Raw genomic sequence first — 27960 nt, forward strand, 5'->3', positions numbered from 1 at the left:
ATATCATTGAGTAACTTGATCACAAATCTCTGTCTTAAAGATTGGTACCTGGTTGGGATAGCCAGCCTTTAGAAGTTTTAAAGAACTCTAACAACTCAATATTAATTATAGAGATTATTAAATTTTGTAACTTGCCTCTTTTTTTTTTTCCATATTCATATGCATGTTTATGTTTTTTCTTGAGATCTGGTATTCCTAAAAATTAGAGTGGTATCTTTTCCTTATTACAAAAATTAAGTGGTGGGACTTTACAAAGTGAACCTGACATATTTCTACAAGATCAGGGAGACAAAGGAATTGCTATGTGTGTGCTAATAAAATGCTTTTAGGACTAAATGCTCTGCCCGTTTTGTAGAGAGACATCAAGGCTAAGATATCTGGTAATGCATTCTATTTAAAGCGGGAGGGGGGGAAAAAATCACCATTCAGCTTTAATGAACGCTGTTTTATCTGCCCCACTGAAAAGGAGTCGGCTTACTTATGCCCAAAAAGGGGACTGTGTCCATCCCATAGTGTAGAATCCCCTCTGATTTGTGGCTTGAATTAATAAAGATCGTGTTCATTCACTGGACTTCACACAGAAAGAAAAAGAAGGAGCTTCCGGCTCACGAAGGCGAGAGGTGTCACGTGGCGTGTGCATCCAGCCAATCAGGAGTAAGTGCGCATTGCGATCTTGTGCAGAGGGATTGTTTTATTGAAGGGTCGGTAGAGATCAATGAGTGAGTGGAGCTGTCCACGGTGCTGAAAGTTTCTGACTTAGAAACATGGGCTTTGAGGTCCAATGAACAGCTCCGCTTCTATAATTGTAGAATGTCTATGAAAAAACACGTGCAATATAATACTTTAAACATATGTTCGTGTAGTTTAAACTTTGGACTTTTTAGAGTTGTTATTGTTGTTTCTGGTTCTGCGGATGCTGCTTAGTTTACATATTGCATGGAAAGACAATTTTACGACTTCACTGCAGACGAAGCAAAGAAAGCCTTGTGAGCAAAACTCAAATCCCGCCGCAAACACAAAAACATAACTCCAACAACGTCTAACGGCTCTGGGACTAAATTTGCTGCTGCCGCTGCTACGCCAGGATGTGTGGATGATTGGGTTTCGGTCTTTAGTTTATGCCACAGCTGCTCAATCTCGGGCAGTTGGTTGTATTTCCTCGGGGTGATATAACTCTTGGACTCCATTAATAACGCAGCCACCAGCGCTCACATCAATCTGCGGATGCAGACAGGGCCCTGCTCACGAAGGTGCCACAGGCCTGCGCGTCACGCGCTCGGCGGCCAATGAGCTGAATGAAATCAGCACCTTGTAAATCACAGGTGACAGCGAGCTACCTGTGTTTCCTCTGAAGTCAAGCAATTGGAAATCAGTCGGGATTTTATTCGCTGATGGGCGTTGTGTAGAAAAGCTAAAATGCACCTGTGAGAATGGCAGTTTCACAAAGCAGAGGTACATTGATGAAGTGATATTTAACAACAGAAATAATGAAAACATACAGCATGAACCAGCTGCCCCTGCGTGCCTTAGCAAAGGTGTGACAGTGCAGGTAGATGTGTTTGCAAAAAGCAGTAATTCACTTGCTTATATTGATCAGAATGAAATAAGGCTGGGCTTCACTTCCCGTGGTTGCAACCTTTTCATGACGTCGAGCCAGTTGTTTTGGTCCCCTCTGCCCAATCGGAGGCTCCTCTCACACATCTACCGGAGCCGAAATGGATCTATTCATGCAGCGGCTCTGTCCTCCCGTAAGGACCATAACGCCCTTTGTCAGGGGCTCTGTGGCGCCCGATTGCTGCTTTAAACAGCAGCACTGACATGGAAACCCCATTACAGCTGCAGAACGATTTCTTTCCAGAGCAGCACCTCCAGCACTGTAAATACCAGCACTACTGCGGACGAGAGGATCGCCTCGGCAAGCAGCACGACCAATGCTGCACCTGCAATAATTGCACCTGTGATGCGAGAAAAAGCCTTGTCTTTCGCGGGACGTCGCCGGCCACTGTGGGAACTTTAAGGACACCTTCGGAAACATCTTCGAGGCAATTCTGTCAGTACAGCGTCTGCGAATTCACACCTTCTAGTCATGGTAGTTCATCCAGACATCATCATCATCCTCACCATCAGCAGCAGCATTGCCGCGATCGGCAGCGGGGCAGCCTGGGCAGCAGCCACAAAGACAGTAACTCCTACAATGAAATAGCCATGAGCAGCTGCAGATACAACGGCGGCGTAATGCGGCCGCTGAGCAACTTGAGCTCGTCCCGCAGAAACATACACGAGTTTGATTCCGAGTCCCAGCCTTTGCAGCCCATCTCCGCAGCAGATGCGTCGGACACTTTAGTATCCAAGCCGGAGAATAATTCAACCACCCTGATGCCTTATGCATCGGGAGACGGAGGGGGAGGCTGCAGCCACAGCGGGGGCAAATCGGGTAAAAAGAAGAACCAGAACATTGGGGAAAAGCTGGGGCACAGGAGGGCCTTGTTTGAGAAAAGGAAACGGCTCAGCGACTATGCTTTAATCTTTGGGATGTTTGGGATCGTTGTTATGGTTATAGAGACTGAACTCTCATGGGGAGCCTATGGAAAGGTGCGTATACGCAAAGTCCGTGCCTTGCAATCCCATACAGACTGGAGTTAATTTAGGGGCAGGTGACTCACGAAACAAGTGTTTTAACATTAAACAACTTCTGGCAGGAAAAAGTCTGCTCACTGTTCAGAGTCGCGTGCAGGCCAAAAGGCCCATTGCTGTCCAACCATGAAGGGGAACCCCCCAAAAATGCAAGAAGCTGCAATGTCAGAATTTGTTGCACTGCACCCTAAAAAGCTAAATCAAGCAGGTTTATTTATTTATTTATTGGTCATCTCAGTAGCAGTTGCTCCAGCGTGTAAAACAAGATTTTCTGTCATGATGTTGTGTTTTGTTTGGCTTTATTGTCCTTGCTCTCTTGCAGGAATCCCTGTATTCATTAGCTCTAAAATGCCTGATAAGCCTTTCTACAATCATTCTCCTGGGGCTGATTATCATATACCATGCAAGGGAGATACAGGTAATGCTGAAACACTTCTTTTTTTTTTTTTTTTTTTTTTAACTGTTGATTTTTTTTTTTAATCAGCTCTAGCAAATGTCTAATATACACACTTTTCTAATCTGCACTTTTTTTTAGGATGTTACAGGGTGGTTTCACAGTTTTTTGCTGGTCACTTATTGTTACATCCAAGCCTCCTGCATATTCAATGCAATGACAGGTTCAGCATGAACATTTTGAAACGTACACTGCATTGAGGCTTTAACAACTTTAAATGTGTGCTTGTTTCTTTACTATTTTTTTTTAAGAAAGATTGTCTACAGCCCTGTAAGTGCATAAATGATGGGAGAGGTTGTTGCACGGTGTGCTGTTGTAGACCAATCATCATCTATTGAAGCCACATTAGCAGTTCATTATAGATATTGGAAAGATTAAGGAACTCCTCACAGGGTTGAGTGGGTGAATGATTATTAGCCTCTCCTGGGATGCTCCAACATGACAGTTTTATGACTGTGCCTTGGAGCATTGTTGCATTACTGTGCTTCAGTACTTGTATCTTTGCCACAAATTTAACCGTGCCACTTCCTGGAGTGAGGACCTACGCTGTCAGAAAGCTTTCATGTACCTGATGTGTTCTTTTCTGTTTCTAATTAAATCAACTTAAATGGGAATGCTTCACCTGAAAAGAAACACTACCCAAGCACTTTCTCAAATCCTAAAATGACACCATGTTTAATGGAGTTTCTTACGTTTACACACAATAGTGATTTTTTTTTAAAATGCCTTCAGCTAAATTATAAAAGCTGATCCCTCTGTTTTCATCTGACCTTATTTCTTCACTCTGTTGCAAGTCTATTTAGTCTCAAACTCAAGATGTAGCCTCATTTTTTTTCCTTTAAATGAAATAGTGTGCTGCATTTTGATAAAACAGGTTTTTACCTCTTGCATCTGGCAAAAACAGAATCTTCATCAGGCTTGTTGGTATATTTAGCAGTTACAAACCCCAGGAGAGGATCAGTCATTAAAATAGCCCAACAGTAAAATGTGTCACTGCCTTCAGATCTCTCATTGTAAACCTTTCTTCATAAGAGATGGTAGAAAGGCATCATTATCATATTTCACCGCATAACAGAAGCTGTTTCATTTTCCCTGCAGACAGTTCCCAGGAGCTGTGTATAAATTAGAAAGAAAATCAAAAGTTAGTATGAAAGTATCAAATGTATTCTTTTTTTTTTTTTTTTTTTTTTTTTTTGGCCACTGCACATTTTGATACAGAGTGAATAAATAAATCCATAAACAGAGCTTTTTCACTATTTGCTTATACGGATGCCGACTAGTGTAACAATTTAGTTTTGATGTAAAGGGGCATTCTTTATACACAGCAGGTTCCTATTTAGTGAGCAGTATTAAATTAGTCCTGCATCAGCCGCATTGTTATTGTTCCCATTCACAAGAAACCAGTTCGCTGAAAAACTGAGACCACTCTTATACATGTAGATATCCTATTGGTAATGTTACACCAAAGGAGTTGTATGTTATAAACATGGATTCACGAAGTTTAGATCTTTTTTCTCTGTTAAAAATGACTCTGAAGAACCACTGTCTCCTGAGCTCAAGTGATTATTTTAGCTCTAAAGCAAGCCCTTCTTTCCATTCCTTTAATTGTCAGCAGCTGCATATTTAACACACAGGCAGGCTGCTCAGACACCTTTGATCAAGTCCCCTCTGACAGTCACGTCAATATCCAAAACATTTTTCACCCCACATAGCTCTCTCTTCACTATGTTAGCCTAGAAAACTTTATTAAGGCAGTTGTTTGCCTCACAGCTGATTATTGAAATTCACCACATACTTACGCTGATTGAAGTAGAAGCGAGCACACTCTGATGCATCAGAAAATATTATCAAGTCACCGCAGAACTTCTTCTTCACTAGAACTTCTCTGTAAATGTACACGTTGATTATAAAGGTCTGTCCTCTAATTCATCACATTCCCTTTGGGAGTAGCCGGTCCCTGGAACTGACTCTGTCTCACTATTTAAATCCAGTTCACACTGTTATACTTCAACATTCACAACACCAGCTGCTCCAGTCCCACCCTGCCTGAGGCTCTTTTGTGCTGTTCTGTCATTACTTGGTTCTTGCAGATTGATATATGTGCTCTCCAAAACACATGCATGCACATAGACAGCTGAATTAATTCTAAATCTGTCTTGCTGATGGTAAAACACATGTACATATAAACACACAGAAAGAGGGAGAGAGGACGGTGCTGCTGAAATGGGTGTTTCTCTCTTATTGACACTGTCCTTATGTTGCTTGTTACTCAATGCTCAAGTTTTTAAGGAAGATCAAGTGAAGCAGACTCCAGACTGAACACTCAAACATTTAAATATCAGGACTAAATGAAGGCGTAATGTCCCAGATGTTGCAGGGCTAACACAGAGAGGCAGACAACCATTCACACACATTCTCACCTATGAACAATTTAAAATCACTAATTAACCTAACCCCACTAACTGCATGTCTTTGGATTGCATTAATAACAAAGCGCAAAATCTTTATATAAAACAATAATTTAAAAAAGGCTCCATTGAAATGAAACCTCGGGAAGTAATTGGGAAGCTTACCTAATGTATCAAAAGTAGAAGCTCTCACTGCAGAGAAATGGACCATGTAACTGTGTTATATTTCTAAAAAAGAATAATAATAATAATGTTTTATCTAATAGTCTAAACCTACAAAAAATCAGTTGCCAACTAACTTTCTGATAATTGACTAATTCAGTCTTTTGCGATGTATTGTGCTCCTCATGTAAAAGGCTGCCAAGTAGTAGATGTAGTAGAGCAAAAAGTACAATATTTTTTATGAAAGGAGTTGATGTAAATGTGCAGTACAGCTTGTAATTTTTTAAAGTAGTCTTGAGCAATAATAGCTGGAGGTTTTTAGAGCTGTCTTTGGACATTGGCCTTTTTCAGAGGAATGTTTTTACTTGTTTATTAAGCCACTTAACACTGATCTATTAATCATTCAATATAAAAAAAAAAAAACACCCAACTCAAAGATGAACCAGTGCTGTGTCCACATTTAACAGACAACTTAGCAAAGAACCAGTTTTAAATTGCATCTTTAGGCACTTTGTTACTAACAGCCTGTCACAAATCACATAATTTGTTCCAATTTCTTTAGTTGAATCTATGAGAAATACCAAAGATAACACAGTTTGATAGGCATAAAATAGTATTTTTGTACCAAAAGGTGATTCCCATAGAGCTATTAGCTGAAAACTTGGCATATCTCAGCATGGTGTGCAGTGTGTCTTTAAATTTTTGAGGAAACAGGACAAGTGGAGGACAAATAAGAAGTGGCATGCCTAAATAAACTATCTACTGCTCTGAAAGTCATGTCCTTAAGAAAAGGGGAGGAAAAAAAACAGCAAAGACCTGACACAGGACCTGAAAGATGCATCTGGCTCTTCAGTTGGTCCATCCACTGAAGGGCTAGATGCATCTAAGTCTGATGGTGGCTGTCAAGAAGCCATTCTTAAGAAAGGGAAACAGGGAGAATAAGCTGAGGTATGCCAAATCTGTAGACACTCACTGTCATGGAACAAATGGCAGCCAACATCCAAAGAAGAGTTTTGAACATCCTTCAAGAAGCCTGGAGACTGAAAGACTACTTAAAGAAACTACAAGAAAGCTGCCTAAGGGAGTTCAGGCTGTTTTGAGGAATAAAGGTGGTCACACCAAATACTGACTTTCAGGCTCATTAGAATTAAACTCTGTTTTTGACTTATATACTGCATTTCCATGTATGTTATCACACGTTTCACAAATCACTGCACCCATTTATCATTTTCCTAACAAAAGATAAAGAAATGAAGCGTGGCTCAAGACTTTTGCACAGCACTGTACCTCAATTATTTGACACGAGTGCTTGAGTTCAGATCCTCGCCTCTGTAAATTATAGATCTCTCATGTAGCGCCTCACCAATCCAAATATTTTTATCTGCAAATGACAGTCCTGGAGAAAAAGTTTAGAAACCACTGCGCCAACCAAAACAGAAACCCACTCACTAACTGAGCCCATATTTAGCATTACCGCATTAGCACTCTGTCAGCTGTTGTGTTATTCAGTTTTAATGCAATGTTTCGAGGTTTAACCCCCCCACACCCACATACCCCGCCATTCATTTTTACGCCTCCACAACAGCCTAATGTGTTTGCAATGTTGCAATCTGAATTGCTGTTTCTAAAGTGCACTTTCCATGTGGGAAATGTTGCTCCTGCAGTGAACTAGATTATGCATGCACATCCATGTGTACTCACAGATGCCTGTCAGATGTAGAGGCATAAGTCAGGGTGATGAAATGGCTTCCCCACCATTTCTAGACCCTTAAAACTGATTTACTTGTCAAGCTGGGTAAAGTCTGCGCTCTCTGATTTTTATAGAGTATCACAACACAAAGTTTTTCTACTCACAGTGACTGAAAATGCAGAAAGGTCAGGGCAGGCGGGACAGAAGTTGGACACTGGCTGTCATTTGTTTAGGGATACATCTGCTGCGCTGCATTGGCAGCGATGAGTGATCTACTGAGCAGAGTGTGCTTAAATAAAAAGATTTGTCCTTGTTTTTTTTTTCCAGTGTCCACAAGGAAAAATACATGTATTCCTCTCCCTCCATGCCAGCTTCGTTAAGGAACTGAAAGCATGAATCTTTTTATACATCTGCTTGATACTTCCAGATGAGCAATTTTTAGACTTTTTTTGTTAGTTAAGGCTGCTGTATGGAGCTCTTTCCTAACTTTAACTTGTCCTTGTCAGAGTCTGATTTGAGCTACAAGCTGCTGAGGTGGTTGATGAGCTTTGTTTTTTTCCAAAGCAAACAGAAACTGACATTTTGAAAAGTTTCCTCTTCATCTCACATCAAAGGCTCTTTGCTGGGGCATTTGTGTTAAGGCCATTTCTGTGTCACTGTACCTTGTGATGACAGTTCTGCTGAGTTCTCTTAAACTAATGCAAAACGCTTTGGGGGCTGTTTTTGTCTTTGATGTGTACTTTTGTGATAAAAGTCAGCGCTGATGTTTCAGAGTCACGCGGTATTACATTTTACGTTCTGCAGAAAAGATAAAATAACAGCACGTCATCCAAACCATGCCAGCAAAATCCTGCCAAAGCCAAACTTGGCTGTGCTCTTCAGATCGCCCCTGGGTGCTGTGTATGTGTTAGAAATGTGGTGCAACTGCAGGAGACGCTGTGCATTTCTCACAGTGAAATCTGTCCTCTACCTGAGACTCCAGACTGGAGTCAGATAACCACCACTGGCTGGTGACCTCAGTGTTTTCACTGAACATACTGGCTTTCAAGGGCAGAGATACCAAGCCACCCATAGAGCTGAGGATCCTGAAGATTATTTATTAAATTCAGCTCTGCGTGTGACTGTAAACATGCAGCTGAATTTAGATTATTAATGTGTTGGCTAGTTGGCTGCAGCCACAGCACTTTAAAGAAAGATTTATATGGGCTTTTACTTTGGCTCGGAAATGTTATACTGTACTTTGCTTGAATGGAAAAATTGTATATGCAAATGTGAGACTTAACCTCAGAAGCGAAAGCAAACAGAATTTGCAAAAGCTTCAGATTTATTCTGCAAACTGGCCTCTTAGTGGCTCACTTTGATATCATAAATAAAGCATTGCATTAATGTCTAATTGGACTGAACCTCTCAACCTAATTCACTAATGAGATTGAGTGATTTCATTCTCAGTGACAAGATATATGTTCCCATCTCCACATTACACAGATTAAATATTGAGCTGCACTCCATTAGTTATATTGAGAGTAGTGAAACCAGTAACCAACCCAGCTAGCGGTGCAGGTGAGTTCCTCTGAGGCTGCACAGCGTAGACGCAGCACATCGGCAGGCAGAGAATGAGCTCAAGACATATTCGGCTCTGCTGTCTCTCAGCCTGTCACGAAGCCTTTTCAGTGATGGGAAAGGGGCATGCACTCTGAGTGATTAGACTGTATTTTAAGTCCATCAGAAAACAAGATGAATGTCAAAGAGAAACCGCTGATGCCTTGATTTGTCCTGAGTCAGAAACAGTCCCCGCACTGGCGTCCAGTTCTCTAAGCTCTGTTGTGTATTGCAGGGGATTAATGTGTGTGCTCTTGTGCTGATTTTTTTTTTGTTTTTTTTTGTGTGTGTGTGTGTGGAAGGGGGGGGGGGGGGTTGAAGGTGAGGGCGTTTTTGGACAGCTTTTATTTTTTGAACAAGCTGTTTTAGAATGAAGACACAGAGCTAAGTTTAGAACACATATATAGAGATACAAACATACGTAAGCATGTCAACATACGTATGTGATAAATGTGGATTTTAAGGACATGATCCCCAGATGTGTCCTTCTGTGCCGCAACACAGTTCACATTTGTACTTTTAAATAAAATGTCTGGGCAACTATTGGCAGGCTTGCCACTGAATAGGGTACACATTTGTTTTCCCTCCGGGATCTACTGAAATATATTTAATGATCCCTTAGCTTTTATTATAATGCCATCAAGATTTATTTTTACCTGATCCAGTACTTTAGTTTATGACCTCTCACAAAACTAACGGCATTCCCATCAGTCTCAGCTGTTCTCTGTGCTTTGTGCTAATTAGAAATGTCACTGGCCACTTTATTAGGTACCAAGTGCCAGTCCTGGGCCGGACCCCCTTTTGCCTTCAGAACTGCCTTAAATCCTTCATAGATTTAACAAGGTGTGGCCATAAAGAGATAGACATGGTCAGCAACAATACTCAAGCAGGCTGTGGCGTTGGTACCAAGGGGCTCAAAGTGTGCTGAGAAAATATCCCCCACACCATTACAACACGCCCAGCAGCCTGAACTGTCAGTACAACGCAGGATGGATCCATGCTTTTATGTTGTTTATTCCAAATTCTGACCCTACCATCAAAATGCGAGACTCATCAGACCAGGCAACATTTTCCCAGTCTCCTATTGTCCAATTTTGGTGAGTCAGTGTGAATTGTGGCCTCAGTTTTCTGTTCTTAGCTGATAGGAGTGGCACCCAATAAGGTCTCATGCTGCTGTGGCCCATCTGCTTCAAGGTTCAACATGCTGTGCATTCAGAGATCTTCTTCTGCATACCTTTGTTGTAACAAGCAGTTGTTTGAGTTACTGTTGTCTTCTTATCAGCCCTCTGGCACCAACAATCATGCCATGTTCAAAGTCACTTAAATCACCTTCCCTCCCCCCATTCTGCTGCTCAGTTTGAACTCCAGCAGGTCACCTTGACCATGTCTAGAAACCTAAATGCACTGAGTTGCTGCCATGTGATTGGCTGATTAGGTATTTGTGTTAACGAGCAGTTGAACAGGTGTAGTGGTTAGCGAGTCTATGTTACTTAACAGCAGCGTTCAGCGTTTGAGCTTATTAAACATGCAGTAAAGCCTCATAGAGCGTCTGCCACTTACAAAATATTAGACTCTTTCAGAGCACTAATTCCATAAGTAAGGGACCAAAAATCTATTTGCCACATTTTATTTGAAACTCAAGTATGTGCGTATAGGTTTGCATTATTTATGAACTATCTAGACTCTATTCTACCTGTACATCAGTTTCATCTTGAAGCAAATCTTCCCTTTTATTGATGCACTCAATAAAAGGTGTGAGGTCAAAATATGTTACTCTCACCACTTTAAAGAGACTCTTTTTACCTCTTTTTATTTTAAAAATAAGCCGTTGAGTTATGAGAAGTTTCACAGCTCACCGCCCTTTTATTTTAAACTCATGTGGTCATGATTTCCTGATTTCTCTAACTGTCCACATGTAAGTTTTTTGTTTGTTTGTTTTTTTAAAAAGGAAAAACATTAATAATAATTTAATCTGACCAGCACAAATTAACTTTTGGGATTATTTGTTGTCTTTAAATCTCATGCTTTCAGTCTAAGTAAAAAAAAAAAGTAACTGTAATAAAGGTTATTGTAATATGACTACATTTAAAGCCTGTTTTTACAGCACTCAGACCATCTGTGCTGTAAATAATTTAATCTTCTCCTTCTCGGATGTTTTATTTTTCACACCGTTGAACATCATATAATTTAAAATATTCTCAGTTTAATATTTTTCATCTGCAGATGTCTTCTTTTTTTTTTTCCCGCCTCTCTGTCATAACTGCTGGTTTTTCCTGCGAGTATGAAATATTTCATGCTGTGCGGTTAAAGCCCCTTGAGTATTGTATTTCAGGTCATCCATTACCATAATTGCTTTTACTCACTAAGTAGGCTTTCCTTATGCAAGCTCCTGTTAAATGTTTAATTACATTGTTTTGAGGTAACAAACTTTGTAACTGCTTTGACACGACCGGTTGGTTGTTTAAAATGTAAAATAAAACGTCGCTTGTGCCGCATGCAAACAATAGATTTAGACTCTTTCAGAGCGCTAATTCCGTAAGTAAGGGACCATAGTGGAGTGGAGACGCAGCTTGTGTTTCCATGTCTACATTACACTCTGTTGGAAAGCCAAACAGGACAAGCTGTGGTTAGAGTTACACACCTCTTTGACAGATGTCAGTTTGTTAAAGGAGCTCAGTGTCACTCATTTGATAGGAACAACTGCCTCTGAAAATTTAATTCATGTGTTTTCTGTGTTTGGGGGAAACTTTGATTGTAGCTTTTGAATAAATACAAACGAGCCGCAGAGGCTACATGGGGTTGTCTTGCCATTTATTGGGGGGGGACATGTGTTAGAGCTTGTTGTTGTTGTTGTTTTGTGGTGTACTGTGCCAGCTTGTTGACAGTTGATATTTCCTGCACATTTCTTGGCTCGGAGGCTATAATAAGTGTGCGGTGTGCCGTTTCTGTGTTAAAGCAGCTGAAGCTGTAGTCTCGGAGCGCCTTTGAAGCTGACAAACTGAAGCATGTGGAGCATTCATATGCGTCTGTAGTGCAGTCTTATTGATTTCTGTGCGCTCTCTTTGTCCTTGAGATGAAGACTTTGAATGGGGAGCTTTATTTTAGATGTGAGAAATATGACTATTTCAGCAATTCCATTTTAGGTAACATGTCACAGCTAAAATTACAATCTAGGCCAGTGATCCCATTAGCCTTTCAGGAGCGGGACAGTTTTATTTTTTTACTTCTATAATGAGAAATTCCAAATTAAATGGAGAGTAGCTGGCAAACTGCCGAGTCATGATGTATGCCTCCAGAGTGTTCTGAATGTTATGACCATATTATATGTCATAAAGTTGGGAGAGAAGGATTTGCAAATCATATAAACTCTATATATAATTAAAAGTGCAAGGACAACATAGCAAATGCTGAAAGGGAGGCATTTGAAAAGGTTAGGATGAGTTTTTCTCTGTTTTTAACAGCATGCTCTGTAAATGTTGATGATGTAAATGAGGAGACCAGCTGCTGTAGTTTTGTAAATCAAAAGCTCCTTGTTGCTTCTTGATAGAGGATTTCAGCCACTCAACAGTCCAGAGCCTCCTTTGTTGTCTTTTTCTGCCTCATAATCCACCAAATGTTTTCAAAAGGTGACAGGTCTGAACTGCAGACAGGCCAGTTCTGCACCCCGACTCTCTTACTACAGAGCCATGCTGTGTAATCTGTGCAGAATGTGATTTGGCATTGTCTTGCAAAAATGAATAAGGTCTTGCCTGACAGCAAGACAAGACAACTACCTGAATGATCCCTCTCCTCTTTAGCCCGGATGGAGCAGCATGCACGAATTCAAGCGTGAATTTAAATTTTGATAAGTCAGACCACAGACAGCTTTCCACTTCATCTCAGTCCATCTCACATGAGCAGACGAGGCAGCAGTATTTCTGTATCTTGTGTTTTTTTCTTTGCAAGTCAGTTTTGGTTTGGAGTTTTCTCCAGATATTATTAACATTATGTACTGTGAATGATGAATTACTCTAAAAATTGGTGCTGTATTTCTCCATATGAAGTGCAACCCTCTTAAGTTTTACTGCCTCTCTTTATGTCCAGTGATGTCACTGACATGTTTCCAGCTCACCTGAGATGTTGCCCCTGTCCAAACATTTTGACACATGCTGCCAAATGTGCATACACCAAAATTTGTTGTTAAGTACTGGGCCACAACCCCTTTATTTCTGAATTCAGGTGTTTTCATTCTGCTATTACAAACATTTGTGAAAGAACGTGTCATTCTAAGGCACTCACCGAATTCCAGCGTCGTACTATAACAGGATGCCACCATTCCAGCAAGTCAGCTGGTGAAATTTCTTCCCTCCAAGATATTCCACGATCAACTGTCAGTGGTATTACTGCAAAGTGAAAACGAGGAGGTCACAGAGTACTTTTGAAGCGCGTAGTGTGTAAAAGTCACCACCACTTTGCTGACTCAATAACTGCAGAGTTTCAAATCACCACCGGGAGCTTCATTGCATGGGTTTCCCTGGCTGAGCAGCTCCCATAGGTGTGATGTGTAGGTGGCCTGGTACTTTCCTCCATATAGTGCATATTTTTCATGAAAACTATAACATTTTGAGTTTCAAAATTTGACATGTTGTCTTTGTCCTGTTTTCAAATAATATGCCCTGTGCATGTCAGATTTAGAGAGCAAAGGTGCTCAGTATTAATATTTAAAGCTTTTCTTCCATCTAATTTCTATTGAGGGAAGAAATGCTCTGAATATCTAATGGGTTATTTTTCCTTTTCATTGATTACCATTCATTGAGTAAACAAATACTTCAGCACTATAATATTTTCACCCTTTAGTAGAACAAAGTAAATTGTACCAAAGATGTGCAACATTCATTGCATTAAGTTAGATGCAGATTTATGATACAGTTAAGGTTACTTTTTTCCGCTTGTTTGGAATACACTGAAAGCAAATGTATCTGTAAATCTGTAAATCCCTCAGAGAAAAATCTGCTTATATGAAAATGCACAACCATCCCCTCTTTTGACTTCTTCCTTTAAAATTACTTGTACAGTTCTGAGCTGAAAGATGAACAGAACTGTGCAGGATGTTGTTTCAGAGGGCTGCAAGCAAAATCATTGTACTGTATATCATATTTAAGCCTGAGAAGTCACTGGACACCCCATAATTTATTACCAAGTACATTAGGGAGGTTTCTGACGAGACACAATAGCGCAGTTTTTCTTTTTTCCCCCCTTCATAAAGGCGTCCGCTCTCATGGCAAAAACAGCCGCCAGGAAACCTCGCTTGGATTTGCTGACAGCAACATTTTGTGAAAAATCTACTGCCACTTGTGACGGCTTGTACAGGCAGAAGACCTTGATGTGATTGAGTGGATGGAGCAAGCGCATTAGGGAAGGGATACCAGTGTGGGGTGTCAGACAGAGGAATATGGTTTGGAAGTATTTTATCTGAAACCCTCACAATATAGAGTAGCAGGTATAAAATTGAGACAGCCTGTTTACAACCGTAAGCATGATAAGCAGCCACTGTGACAGCGCTGATAGTGGTAGTCAGGCTCGGACATGAGTTGAAGATAACTGTAGAAAGTGATAAAGAGGAGAGAAGGGACAGCAGCAGAAGTGACCACGTGAGAAAGCTGCTGTGTGTGACAAAGGACAGGGTGGAGAAGAGCGATGAGAGGTGTTGAAATCCACTCACAGTGAGGTCCCCTGTGAAACTGCCAACCTTCTGGTCAGGGTGGCCAGATGATCAGCACCTAATGCTAATGTGGAGGTGGCAGATGTTCTCATTAGTATAATGCTTAGAAGCTGAAAATGCTCACTGCACACTGCTAATGTATTGCCTGATGTAATACGTTTTATTTCAATGGAGAAGTCGAAATCTTAATTCCGTTTTTTTTCTATAATCTCTCAAATGCTATACTACAGTACCACTACACTACTTCATTTATTTTTTATTTATTTCATGCAGAAGCTGTTTCATACAGTATTGATGAATCTGCCATTTCCTGCCTTTATTTTTATTTTTGCATTATTAAAGTAGTGAAAACATTTTTTAAAACCCCAAAATGATCTCCATGCTGTCCTGATAATCTTTAAATGTCTTGGTTTGTTCAAAAGGTAAAAACTCAAAGATAATCAGTTCACAATAATGTGTGAGCAGCTGGAGTGTTTAGGCTATTTTGGTGATATATTTGCCTAAAAATAACTGAAACTATTTTTACATTCAACAGCTAATCAAATAATCGTTTCCAACACTGTTTCCAAAACAGCTGAAATGCTGTTTAAAATGTAAACTAACACAAAATATTTAAGTTCTGTATTCATTGGAACATTATAGAGCAGCTCGGATTTTGAATTTGATGCTATCATAACCATCTACTGTACATACAGTCAGGGCCAAGCTGTAAACTGAAGTGGAAAACTGTCCTGTGGTCTGAACGATCAAAAATTTAAATTCTTTTTGGAAAATGTAGCATGAGCAAATTTGAAGGGTTCATTAATGCTGAATGGTATATACGCGTATAGGTTTTGCAGGAACCTTTTTCAGCGATGACCTTACTCCTTTCAAAAACACAAAGCTTAACAACATCCTGCACACATTACAGCAGCTTGATTCTGTATTAAAGACAAGCAGCTGAGCAGCTGTGATCCTGTAGCAACCAAAAGTGGGGAAACTTTTCACTTTTAAAGCTTTAGATCCCAAATGCTTGCAGAGTGTTGTTAAAAGATGCAATACAGTGGAAAACATGACCACGCCCCAATTTTATTGTATTTTTTTAAATACCTTTGGCATTTTACCATATGGAAAGAAATAGCAATAAACAGTTCCCAAAGGCAAGATAAAGACATGAAAACATATACGCCTGGTGTGGTGTACTTAAAAATAAAGCTATGACATTTAAGCCTCTCAGCCTTCACTTGATCTTTTATGTATCTGCAAATATCTGAATGCCATTTATGTCCCTGAAAGCATGTAACATCCTCCCCTTGTCATAAAATATTTTTCATTTGCTTTGGCTGCACCTCCAAATGATGATTTGAGCACATTTTCTTTAAAAAAAAAAAAAAAGTGTGGCTCAAAAAATGTAACTCAACGGCTTGAGGCAATTTGCTGTTTACTCTTTAATGGGTTTAATGATTTCCTGTAGCTTGCTGTGTCGACGTGATGAAAATGTGAGCTGTTTTTTTACCCTTCATCACTCTTACAGTGCCCTCTCCTTGCAGCTATTTATGGTGGACAATGCAGCTGATGACTGGAGGATAGCCATGACATATGAGCGCATCTTCTTCATCTGCCTGGAGATCCTGGTGTGCGCCATACACCCCATCCCAGGGAACTACACCTTCACCTGGACAGCACGCTTGGCCTACTCCTATGTGCCATCCAAGACGGATGCAGATGTGGACATCATCCTGTCCATCCCCATGTTCCTGCGGCTGTACCTCATCGCTCGTGTCATGCTGCTGCACAGCAAGCTCTTCACCGATGCCTCGTCCCGCAGTATCGGTGCACTCAACAAGATTAACTTTAACACACGGTTTGTGATGAAGACTCTTATGACCATCTGTCCCGGCACTGTGCTGCTGGTCTTCACCATCTCGCTATGGATAATCGCTGCATGGACAGTGAGAGCTTGCGAGAGGTGCCTGGATCCGTTTCCTCATACTATGCCGTGCTGCTCAGCATGAAACATAGATAAGGCATAAAAATAGATAGAATACTCAGTCTCTGTCTGAGCATCAAGATAGAAGGATTAACACAAGCTGTAAGAAAAGATTATGACACTGCAGAATCCTGATCAAACGTTGGATGTTAGGAACTAAAGTGGCTAAAACTTCTGTAAAAGTAGCAGTCATGAGCATCAGTTTCTTGAGGGTGCGTGCAGGTGTGTCAGTCTGTTACATTTATTATTCATTACAGGTACCATGATAACCAGGACATAACCAGCAACTTTCTCGGAGCCATGTGGTTGATCTCAATCACGTTTCTTACTATTGGATATGGGGATATGGTCCCACACACGTACTGTGGGAAAGGAGTCTGCCTCCTGACTGGCATTATGGTGAGACAGAGGTTTTTTTGTCAGCTTGTGAAACAGTTAAAAGGCCTTATTAAATAAAGCAGCTGATCTACTGCTAATAATCATGACTGAAAAATATTGACAAGTAAATGAAGGTAATGAAAATCCACGTTGTATATTTGTATCTGTCTGTTCCTTAGGGTGCTGGCTGCACTGCCTTGGTGGTGGCTGTGGTGGCGAAGAAACTGGAATTAACCAAAGCTGAAAAACATGTCCACAATTTTATGATGGACACCCAGCTAACAAAAAGAGTAAGTGAAAGCTCTCCACTCTAAGCGTGACTCACAGATGCTTCACTTCTTTCCAGTCTTAACCGATTGTATTTTATTTGTTGTGCCCAAGGTCAAAAACACAGCTGCGAATGTTCTCAGGGAGACGTGGCTCATCTACAAGAACACTAAACTGGTGAGGAAGATGGACCACGCCAGAGTCAGGAAGCACCAGAGAAAATTCCTTCAAGCCATTCACCAGTAGGTGCCGTGCTCTTAAACCTAACCTCACCACTTCCGTTGGCCTTTTGTTCGGTAGCTGATCCACCAGAGCATCACAAACCTGAAATCTGAATTGTTTGACACCTGTAGCAAAGTTAAGTGCTCATAACTTGCCTGATTTCCCAACTTCCTCTGCTGATTTTTGTATGTTTTATATCTATATATATCTACATATCCACTGATACGTTAAAGATTCCTGTAAAGCATTTGTATTTTTAAAAAGGTATGAACTGTCATCGTGAAATGGAAACATTTTCTCTGTGTAAAGTTCATTTCACATCGAAATATTCAGGATTTACAGAATTCACAGGAGTATGATATCGATTTCTCCGCCTTTTGCTGTCAGGTTGACTCTTGTGTATCTTCTTCGCTGTGAGTCAGATGTCAGGTTGACCTCACGACTGACACATTTGGGTTTCTACTTCTCTAGCGGCTGCTCAGACATGTACCTGTCAGCTAGTGGTTTAGTGGGTCCCCAAGGACCCCCAAAGTGCTATCTCATTCCAAAACAGTATTGATTTTAACCTCACCTCACTGTTGTTTTTCTTCAGCTTACAGTGCTTACCAGTACATCCACACTGCGGCTTCTTTCATTAACTGGCAATCAGCTTGGCGCTTTATTTGAATAAATAGCTTCAAGTACTGTTGGTATATTGTCCATACTCAAGTAAAATGTCCTCTGTTTGTATGTTTGTTTGCTTTCTGCCATTCTATTCACACACACACACACACACACACACACACACACACACACACACACACACACGAGTCTTCGTGGTCTACTGTGTGCAACTTTGTTTTGCTCATGAATCTTTTGGACACACATTTAAGTTTTAAAGGCATTAGATTGCTTATTGGCAAGGTAGGGAAACACAAATATATACAAACTGTCTGCTGCTGCTGCAACCCACATCTAGAGTTGCAGTTTAATGGCTTTCTCTCATTGTTGCTTTTTTTCGAGTCATTATGCCCTTGCTGTTGGGTTCAGGTGATTCACAGCACTGATGACGACGTCTCATGTCCACCTCCTGTTCTCTAGGAAGCTCAATCTATAAAGAACCAGATTCAGTGGGAAAAAGTCACGTTCGGCTCTGTGTGCAAGGATGACTACTCAGCGTGGTATCACCATTTTCCAGTCACATCTTTGTGTTACAGAGATTCTGTCTCCATTATGAGGCAGAGTGTTCACAGGCTTCGTCTGGGAGAGTTTTAAGTAGGGCCTGTAGCCTAATCGCAGGGTGTGACAGACAAACTCTTGAGTGCAATTAATTTAGAACAGGAAGTGGATTAACAAGTGAAGGGTTGCAGTAGGCCTACAGCAATCTTTGACCTCCTCCACTGGTCAAAGTTGGAAGGCAGGGAGAAAACTTTATTCGCACATCGTTATTAGTCTCAGTAAAGTCAGTGGGGTCGAAGCTGTTATTAAAAAGATCCTTAGACACTTGGTCGTCTGTGTCGGTGGAGGTTTACTGTCATTAACAGGAGGACTGCTCTTATTTTGCGGTATTTCTCATAGTACCAGGAAAAGGCAAAATTAGATTTAAAGAACAAAAACAGCGGCAGCCACCAGAAACGGTCCACACGCGGCGAAATGACAAACTGGTTTCAAGATGAAAGAAGTCAGGAGAAGTGGTTGCTGCTGCTCAGAAGTGACAGTGTAGAGATGAGGGTTACAGCAGCCAGACTTGAGCAAACAGAGCTTGCCATCTGACTATGTTTATCTGATATTGTAATAATTCATTTGTCTACTTCATGTTTCCTTTTTTTTTTCCTGTTTGTGTCGACACAATGCAATAGAGCTCGAAAGTAAGTCTTCGCCTCTCATGTAGATACAGACCTGTTGTGTGCATGCTAACGAGAGCTTGTCCTTGAACCCAATAACTACTAAAAAAATTACACTCCCTCATTTGATAAGTGAAATTCATGCCTCAAAAACTTTGGAGTTCGTTGCGCACGGCCCAGTCACCATGTTGCCAGATTATTTTATACACCTGCTACAATTGTTTTTTCATAGTTGGCTGTTCAACTGAGTAGCATGTTAGTTTGACAAAACACGCAGTATCACATTTTTCATCCTATCATCAGACTTCAATCACCGGTACAAACACCTTGTTACTGACATATGCTGCACATTGTATACATACCCACAGATGCAAATTAAGTGAATTTCAATTATCAATGATGGAGGGTGTTTTTCTTTCCATTTCTGCATGGATGTGATGAGACTTTGATCTTTAATCAGAAAGCAACTGATTAAACTCCAGTCAACTGTGCTTTCACCTACCGAAGGATGACAACCAGAGCTGCATTACTCTACAGACGTATACGTTTTGTGATACCCCCTAAAAGTCATGTGATACGCCTGAGCGGCCATGCTCGCACAGGTCAGGGCTCGGGGTCATCTTTCGGCAAGTGGAACCACTGTTACGCCTGTTACAACATTTGCAGCTACATTTCCTCCATTTCCCTGTTGGATGACACAGTAGCAGAGATGCCAGTCCAGTGTTGTTGTGGCTGGTAAACAGCATAATAGCAGCGACATACAGCTGCCATGCAAGAAGAATTTGGAGACATAACAACACTGAGGTCATTTGGATGACACACGCTAGAGGCATGGTATCACACAAATGCAGCCAAATGTCCTCCATAATGTTTTAGGCCAGAACAGATGTGAAATCAAGTGTCTCCCTACGCCCAGATCATCCCCTCTGGGGAGGCTGTCCTTTTTCTTCCGCAAGGCTGAAGGAGGAATCATAGCAAAAAGCAGGACAGTGAGCGCTTGTTAGCTCAGAGATCAGTGAATTGCACAAAGAGGGAAGTGACCTGAGAGGAAGGTCAGGGTAAAGCCTCGGAGAAATACCCTTTGTGCTCAAGAGGCTGCAACTGTGACCAACAGTGTGAAGTTGCCAGCGGGGGCAAGGGTGGGGAGGGAAAAAAAAAAATGTCAGGGTGGTCCATTACTTTGAAGAATAATTTGCATTTCTTTACGCAATGAGTTTAATGGAGGTCATGACAAATAAAGCAACTTGGGAGGGTAAAAAATGTGGAGATTGAAAAGCTTAGCATAGCTGTTTTCCCCTGATGAACAGCAAGCACATTTAAAGTGCCCGTTCACAAAGAGAGGTACCCGTGAGCAGTAACTGACTGAGGAAAATAGCCTTTGAATATAAAAGACAGTGTAAGTAGGCTTTTTCAACATCTCCTCGACCTGCCCTATGCTTCGACCGCCTCTGACAGCTATTGGTCATCCAATTGTGAAAGGTATATTTCTAACAGGTCTCACGTCAACTACAAAACCATGTAACCCTGAACGTCTATTATCTTCCATGATTTAAGACAGACTACTGCTTTCTTTTCTTCCTTCGTTTCATTATTTCGAGAATAATAAGAGTGATGTTTTAAAATAGCAGTCTGCATTTGTCTGAGAGTCTGCTCTGTATGAAGCGTTAGTGGCCTCAGTTGTCAGAACGTCTTGCCTGCAGTTTCCTTCAGTGGCTTCTGTGGCACCCTCTATTGGTCTTCACTGTACATTTGCCTGCCTTCAGAAAACAAAAAAATCGATCTGGCGTTGCATGGGAATGGGTGTATCTCGACTAAATACCTGGCTCCCCAAAGGCTCTTTAAATTCTCCATCTTCAGTGATCTTAAAATTTGATGCTCAATCATCACCTAAGAGTCAAACTGTATTAACAGTGCATATTATTGATATAAAACTCTGAATCTTGGGTAAACTTGCCATTGTGATGTTACCTGGTTGCTGTGCTTACTGTAATTTAGCAGGTTTGAGGAATTCAGATGGAGAAAAAAAAGATGTCTTGAAGCCACATGTGGCTAATACTCCATAATACTGCACAGTTGCTGTTTTTGAGTCCCCTGAGAAGAAGAATTAGAAAAGAGAGCGATAGAAGCACAATTAGACAGGAGATGTGAATTATTTAAGCATGAAGTAGCCATTTTATCCCACAAGATAACTGTTGCTGTAAAAAATCTTTTTTATTTTCTACCCGTGATGCACAATTTAAATGATTCCTTAAGTTGCCGTGGTGTGATTTTCTCTATTCTAGCTGGAAAGCCTCAAAAGGGAAACAGTGAGACAGCTGCTGTTTAAAGGCTAAACATTATCCTCTGTGTTAATACCAAACAGTGCTGGGTGTCTTTGGCTTTCTGAGTGACAAAATATGAATAGAAAACAGAGAAAAGTTACACAAGAATGGAACTTTAAAGGAACAGCAGTTGGCCTTTTTTTCTAGTTGGTGTTTTATAATCTCATATGTCAAGAAGACATACACTAGGACTTGATAAATGCTGTTTACACCCCCCCCCCATTCCCTTGTTGTGTGTTTTGGTTGAGTAGGACGCAGAGCTGATTTCATTCTCTTCCGTGGCAGCTCCCCACCCCCCCGCCCCACCCCCTCTCTCTGTGGTCTCCTTTCCACTTGCATGCAGCTCAACCAAGCAGACTGCCCCTCCAAACCCTGCATTTTCTACACATATCCTGTGCATGTCCCAGGAGTGTTATCCATGTGTATGCCTTGTGTGTGCACAAATTTACAAAAAAACAAAAGAAAGAGAAAAAAAAAAAACATATAGACACTGATAGCGTTAATTTATTGGGTTCTGAATGGTCTTGTGTTCAGATTGAGAAGTGTTAAAATGGAGCAACGCAAGCTGAATGACCAAGCAAACTCACTAGTGGACCTTGCTAAGGTAAGCTACACTAACAGTGTACTGCTGCCTTTGTAGGTTTCCTTCCTCTGTGTGGTTGAATTTAATGCATGCTAGTTGACTCGTTGAATTAGTTGTGTTTTCTAATATAAATCAAAGACTACAGGTGTCAAATAAACAGACAGGCTTTACATCTGTGTGATGATTGTGGTAGACTGCATTCACCTGGAATTCAATTTGTTTGGGTATAAAATAATAATGTGTCTTTATTTTGCAGCGTAAAATCACTATCCCCAGGATATGTTCTCTTAAAAAAAAAAAAAATTACTGAATGAGAGTAATGAGAAACCCAGCACAGTTTTTCCCTCTATGTATTCTCTGATGTTTGTCTCCAGATGCACTAAACAGAAGTCGACAAACCTTAGGGAAAGACCAGGCAGTGCGCCAGCCTGACACAGCAGAAACAGTAACCTGGGAAGGGAGACACACTGTGATCTGATGATTCAGCCAGAAATAAAGGCAGAGAAAAAGAGGCGAGAAAAGCAGAGCGCTCTGACATTCAAAAGTGCACCACAGTCAAACTGGATTCAGGCCAGCATGTCATGAAAGGTATTAGTTAATATTGCCTAATCACCTCATGCTGTAAAACAGCATCGAGAGCTGTGATGTGACATTGAATAAGGTGGCTTATGGCCAGCGTGTGCCTTCAGTCGTTGTTATAAGAGTATGCAGCCATAGGAGGGCAGTGTGGCTTCAGTCTTTTCATGCTCTCAGTGGAAAGACGGAGCTAAATAGAGCTGAACATATCTTTGGAAGATGCATTGCCACTGCAGTGCACAGTGAAATTCCTCAGATCACAATGTATCTCCTTATTTCATTATCTCCTCCACAGTCTCTCCTTTAGATTCTGTTTAATGCAACATTGGTTGAATGTAGTTTCCTTCCACAGGATTTTTTTTTTTTCACTTTTTCCAGTACATATCCTTAGAGTACAAAATTGCTCACTTGAGTGGTTTTAAAAACCATCTCTGCCACTCCGCTCTCTCTTCTTCCTTCATCTTATCCAGAAATTGGTTTATAATGTCAATTTGTGGTTTTATATTACAATCCAAGTGGATGTCTATTAACCACCTGTATTCTTGCTCCATCAGTTCCCTGCTCTAGTCACATTCATTTCTTGATAGTTTCCTAATAATGTTCTTGCTCTCTAGCATCCATCCCACCATATTTTAACATGATCTTCCTTCATTTCACGGTTTGAAGCTTGGAGGCCTGGTTGCAATAATTTCTTAATCGCACAAAAAAGAAACAAATCTGTATAACGGAAGAATACCGGGCATTTAAACAGTGATCATACCCATTGAATTTATCTTGTAATCCACTGAAAAAAACTTCACATGATAAGTAAGTTAGGATTGATTTGATACTAATGGCATAACCATAACAACAGCTGCCAGGTTAAGTAGTGTCATTGCTTCTTTGGTCCTCACTGATTCGCATAAACAACCTATCCCATCATCCCTGCCTCGAATCAGAAGAGGACAAGGTAAGTGATGGATGGCATCGTCTCTAGGCTGCCAGAGGTTATTAGTCCTGCACTGAATAGTACCTCAGAGACTGCCTTCCAGCAGCATCACCACCACTTCTCATCTGAAATGTGACATGAATTTCCTAGGCTGTTGTTGACTATTTTGGAAGCCTGAGTTTTAGAGAAGAGTAACCATGGCGGGGTTTTTTAATAGATTGTTATGAGACGGCCGATGCATCAGAAGGGCATAAACCATCATACAAAGTCAGCAGGCACCTTTCCTGTTTCCTCAAGGTCACAGACTAATGTGCTCTGGACTGCATGAAAACATAAACTCCTCTAAACTGTCCAAATAAAATTCACCCTTCCGGATCAGTTTCTGGCAGAAATTGTGCTCCTTTAATGTTCTTCTGACCTTATTTTGAAGGATGTTGAAGGTTTCTTTGAGTAGAACACCAGTCATAGCAGACAAGATGGATAATGTGAGACTGCCGTGATGCATTTACTTTGATTTTGTAAAATTTGAGTTGTCGACTTCAGATGAATTTTCAGGTTGATTACTTCTTGTTTGTCAGCTGTGACATTTATCATTTTATACTAGATGCTCAAATATTGTCTTTGACCGGTACTGATAGGCCAGTATGCACACTTGAAAGAGTTTTTCTTGACTGTGATTGTTACCTAAAAGTTCCCATGAAATGAACAGCAAAGTGTTGTTTGCTTCTGTATATTTATGTTTCCTGTAAAAACAGGAAGTTAACAAGGCTGCCCCGCACACCCTACCACCTAGTCTGCTCTTATTGGTCAGTTCCACAGGCCCTAGTAGGAACTGCCCACCATTCAGTAACATAGTTACACTCAGCTTGACAAAATGTGGCAAAACTTTCACACAAACTGAAAGTGATGCACTTACCACCCTGCTTTATAGTACAAGTTTTGTACAGGCTGATCCTGTCTGTTTGATGGGGTTTATACACTCAGTGGACACTTTATTAGGTACACACTTTATTATTTTGTCTTCAGAACTGCCTTAATTTTTCGTGGCACAGATTCAAAAAGGTGCTGGAAACATTCCTCAGAGATTTTGGTCCATGTTGACATGATAGCATTTGTCAGTGGCACATCCATGTGAATCTCCCATTCCACTGCATCCCAAAGATGCTCCGTTGGGTTGAGCTCTGATAACTGTGGAGCCCATTTGAGTACAATGAAGTTACTGTCATGTTCAAGAAACCCGTTTGAGATGATTTGAGAGTCGTGACACGAAAGTAGCCATCAGCAGATGGGCACGCTGTGGTCATAAAGGGCATAAAAGGATGGACATGGTCAGCAGCAATACTCATTTAAACAGCCAAAAAAATATTCCCCACACCATTACACCATCTCCAGCAGCAACCTAAACCTGTGATATAAGGCAGGATGTTTTTCACTCCAAATTCTAACACTATTCTACCCTGTTTCAGCAGGTCATCTTGAACATGTTTACAAGCCTAAAATCACTGAGTTGCTGCCATGGGACTGGATAATCAGATATTTGCATCAGCAAGCAGTGGAACAGGTGTACCTAACTAAGTGTCCATTGAGTGTGTACATGCCATTACATCAGTATCCATTCTGACACAGAAAAACACTTAAATTTGTCACAAGCTTCAAGATCCAGTCTGCAGTCAGTCGAGAACATTTTTTGTCGTCATTTTGCAGGAAACGAAAAACTCTAGAATATCTTTAAGAATGAATTTTATTTCATGGGGTAATAATCCTTTAATATCAGAAATGGCATGATTGAGCTGGCTCAGACTGTGGAAGTATTTCTTTGTTTTTTTCACAATTTCTGAATTGCAGGCAGAATGTGAATATTGATTTTAGACATACTAAAAAATGGAAACGTATCATTTTATTTTCAGTTTGACTTTGATGTGTTCGGACAGTGAATCTTTTAGCGTGAAGCTCGCGGTCTCTTATAACCCATTTTCTTTGTTCTCTTTTCAGAGATATTTCAGTGCATCTTCACACTGCATATTTATTGAAGTGATGAAAATGTGTGTGTGTGTTTTTTTTTATTATCTATAATCAATTTTCTGGTTGCCCATCAAAAGAAACATAAAGGGGAAAATGATAGCAATAAGTGCATTTTATCTCTCCTGTTCCAGACTCAGAACATCATGTATGACATGGTATCAGATCTGAACGAGAGAGGGGAGGACATGGAGAAAAGGATTGCCCTGCTGGAGACGAAACTGGAGACTCTACTGAGTAACTTGCAAGCTTTGCCCGGACTCATCAGCCAGGTCATCAGCCAGCAGCACAGGGACTTCCTGGAGGTGCAGCTCCAGCCTTATGACAAACACAGCCCTGAGCGCTCGCAGTCAGTGTCCCGGCGGAGGTCGTCCTCCACGGCACCACCCACCTCCTCCGAGAGCAGCTAGAGTCCAAGGGAAATGCCTCCTCTGAAGACTTTTGCCATCATATGGCAAAGTTGCATTTATCGTAAAGCCTTATGGTTTCACTAAGTATTATCCAAATTCTGATGACAGAATCCAAGATACTGGGGACAATGCATTTTAATGGATAACTTCATGCTGTTATTTGTTTTTTATTACCTCAAAAGATGTTGTTATCCTTGCTCTGATGACATAAAAATAATGGCGCTTCCCTCAGTAACAACTAAAAGGCCTATCGATGGGGCTGTGATAAGAACTCTTCTCCATCTCTATGCAGAGGTAGCCAGTTTTAGATGGCAGGGTTACCAAGTGTGAAACTATTGCACTAAAATAGTGCTTCTCACAGACTTTGTGCTTCTGCTGGCTTGATTCAGTTGCTGTGTTCCTCAAAGGAAACTGAGAAACCACTGAGAAATCAGTCAGGGAGCATGGCAGTGATATTGAGGAAAAGTGCTGCGGTTTATGGACTGGAGTGAACTGACAGCAGAAGGCAGATGAAAATCGCTCCTACACACTGTCACTCAGAGATAACTTTAAAAGCTTGAAATGAGGAAAATAGCATATATCTTTTAGGTTAGAAACAGCATCAACTATAGTGGTTTTCTTTTGCAGAGTGCCCCTGTAGAATGACTATTTTTGGGGCCACAGTGCAAATAATTTAATCCTCTAGTAAAAATGAATGCATCAGAACCTGTACTTGCACTTACTTTTTAACCAATGCACTTCAATGCTGACTGAGATATGATATAAAGATATGTTGCTCATTAAAAGAAGAACATTTGAAATGTTCGGGCATGGGTTTATTGTTGTCAATTATCAAGTTGTGGCTAGTGGTGATGAATCGAATCAAAGCCCCCTTTCTGTTTCCCACAAAGAAGAATCAGCTTAGACCTGCAGAGGTCTTTAGAAATGTACTGAGTGATCATACATTTACTAATTACCCCCTGTCTTGCTGTGTCTCACCTCCTTTCCTTTTTTCCTGTGCTATTTATGCTTGCTGCCATCCCAGCCGGGCAACAACAAATGCTGAACAATAAACCATAACCGTATCTACCTTTTAAAAATAAAATGCCTATTTTTATATACTTTAATGAGGACAAGCACACCTCTTAAAACTAAACAAACAACAATGTGGGATCTATGAAGGGGCAGATTCAGCATATCTAGCACACGGTTTAAGAGATCTAGGACTGGAGTTAAGATACATGAAACTATCTGTGAGGCTCTTTCCTGAACATAATCAACAAATAGAGCGATTTAAAAACTGTGTTATTCTTCACACTGCATCTATTGTTTACAGCAAATGCTTAGAACACACTTCTGGCTGAGCTGGAAGAGCAGAGCTGGTGAATTTGATTGGCATTTTGAAATGTTAAGGTCCAAAATTGATTTAACATATTCTGAGTTTAGTCATTTATCCAGTTTGGTCATTCATGCACTCTAACTACGTATGAACTGTGAACTCCCCTACATGCCCAGCATACCTTCTAGGCATTATTACTCAGTGTATGACCATAATGGTTGTATATTTTTAAAACAACTATTTCAAGATTCACATAGCATGGGTCAGAGGAGATGCACCACAGATCTTCTTCAACCAGCTCACTCATTAACCAATAAATCAATCGGAAAGTTGACAAAACACAGATGTTCAGTCCACAAACTTTAGCAGCATAGAAACCAATGACAGATTATACTGTATGCGACTTAAACGATAAAGAATTAAACAATAAAAAAATATACAATTTGACTGGCCTTCATTCTGTTTTGTGTGTGCATTAAAATGTGGGTTTGCATCTTA

At 40.7% G+C, this 27960-nt stretch overlaps 1 protein-coding gene across 2 annotated transcripts; it reads left to right on the forward strand.

Annotated features, from left to right (window-relative positions):
• The first annotated feature begins 1720 nt into the window (after positions 1-1720).
• On the forward strand, positions 1721-27837 carry kcnn2 (potassium calcium-activated channel subfamily N member 2). Of its 2 annotated transcripts, XM_030742747.1 has the most exons (9): positions 1721-2592; positions 2957-3052; positions 16178-16596; positions 16875-17016; positions 17175-17285; positions 17377-17504; positions 19323-19331; positions 22163-22232; positions 25869-27837. In XM_030742747.1, exons 1-9 carry the CDS (start codon positions 1819-1821, stop codon positions 26142-26144), a joined length of 2025 nt encoding a protein of 674 aa, XP_030598607.1. In that variant the 5' UTR covers positions 1721-1818; the 3' UTR covers positions 26145-27837. The 2 variants fall into 2 exon arrangements, with proteins under 2 accessions (XP_030598607.1, XP_030598608.1); XM_030742748.1 differs by lacking the exons at positions 19323-19331; positions 22163-22232 and having other exon boundaries at positions 25869-26037.
• Positions 27838-27960: the final 123 nt, after the last annotated feature.

The sequence above is a fragment of the Archocentrus centrarchus genome, chromosome 12, assembly GCF_007364275.1.
Source record: "Archocentrus centrarchus isolate MPI-CPG fArcCen1 chromosome 12, fArcCen1, whole genome shotgun sequence".
NCBI lineage: Eukaryota > Metazoa > Chordata > Actinopteri > Cichliformes > Cichlidae > Archocentrus > Archocentrus centrarchus.

Bases quoted from the DNA above. Each gene is read 5' to 3' on its own strand.
- kcnn2 (XM_030742747.1), top strand. From the start codon at position 1,819: ATGGAAACCCCATTACAGCTGCAGAACGATTTCTTTCCAGAGCAGCAC. The intron at 16,597-16,874 runs GTGCCTGGATCC...TATTCATTACAG, and splicing joins ACAGTGAGAGCTTGCGAGAG to GTACCATGATAACCAGGACA. The intron at 22,233-25,868 runs GTAAGCTACACT...CTCCTGTTCCAG, and splicing joins CACTAGTGGACCTTGCTAAG to ACTCAGAACATCATGTATGA.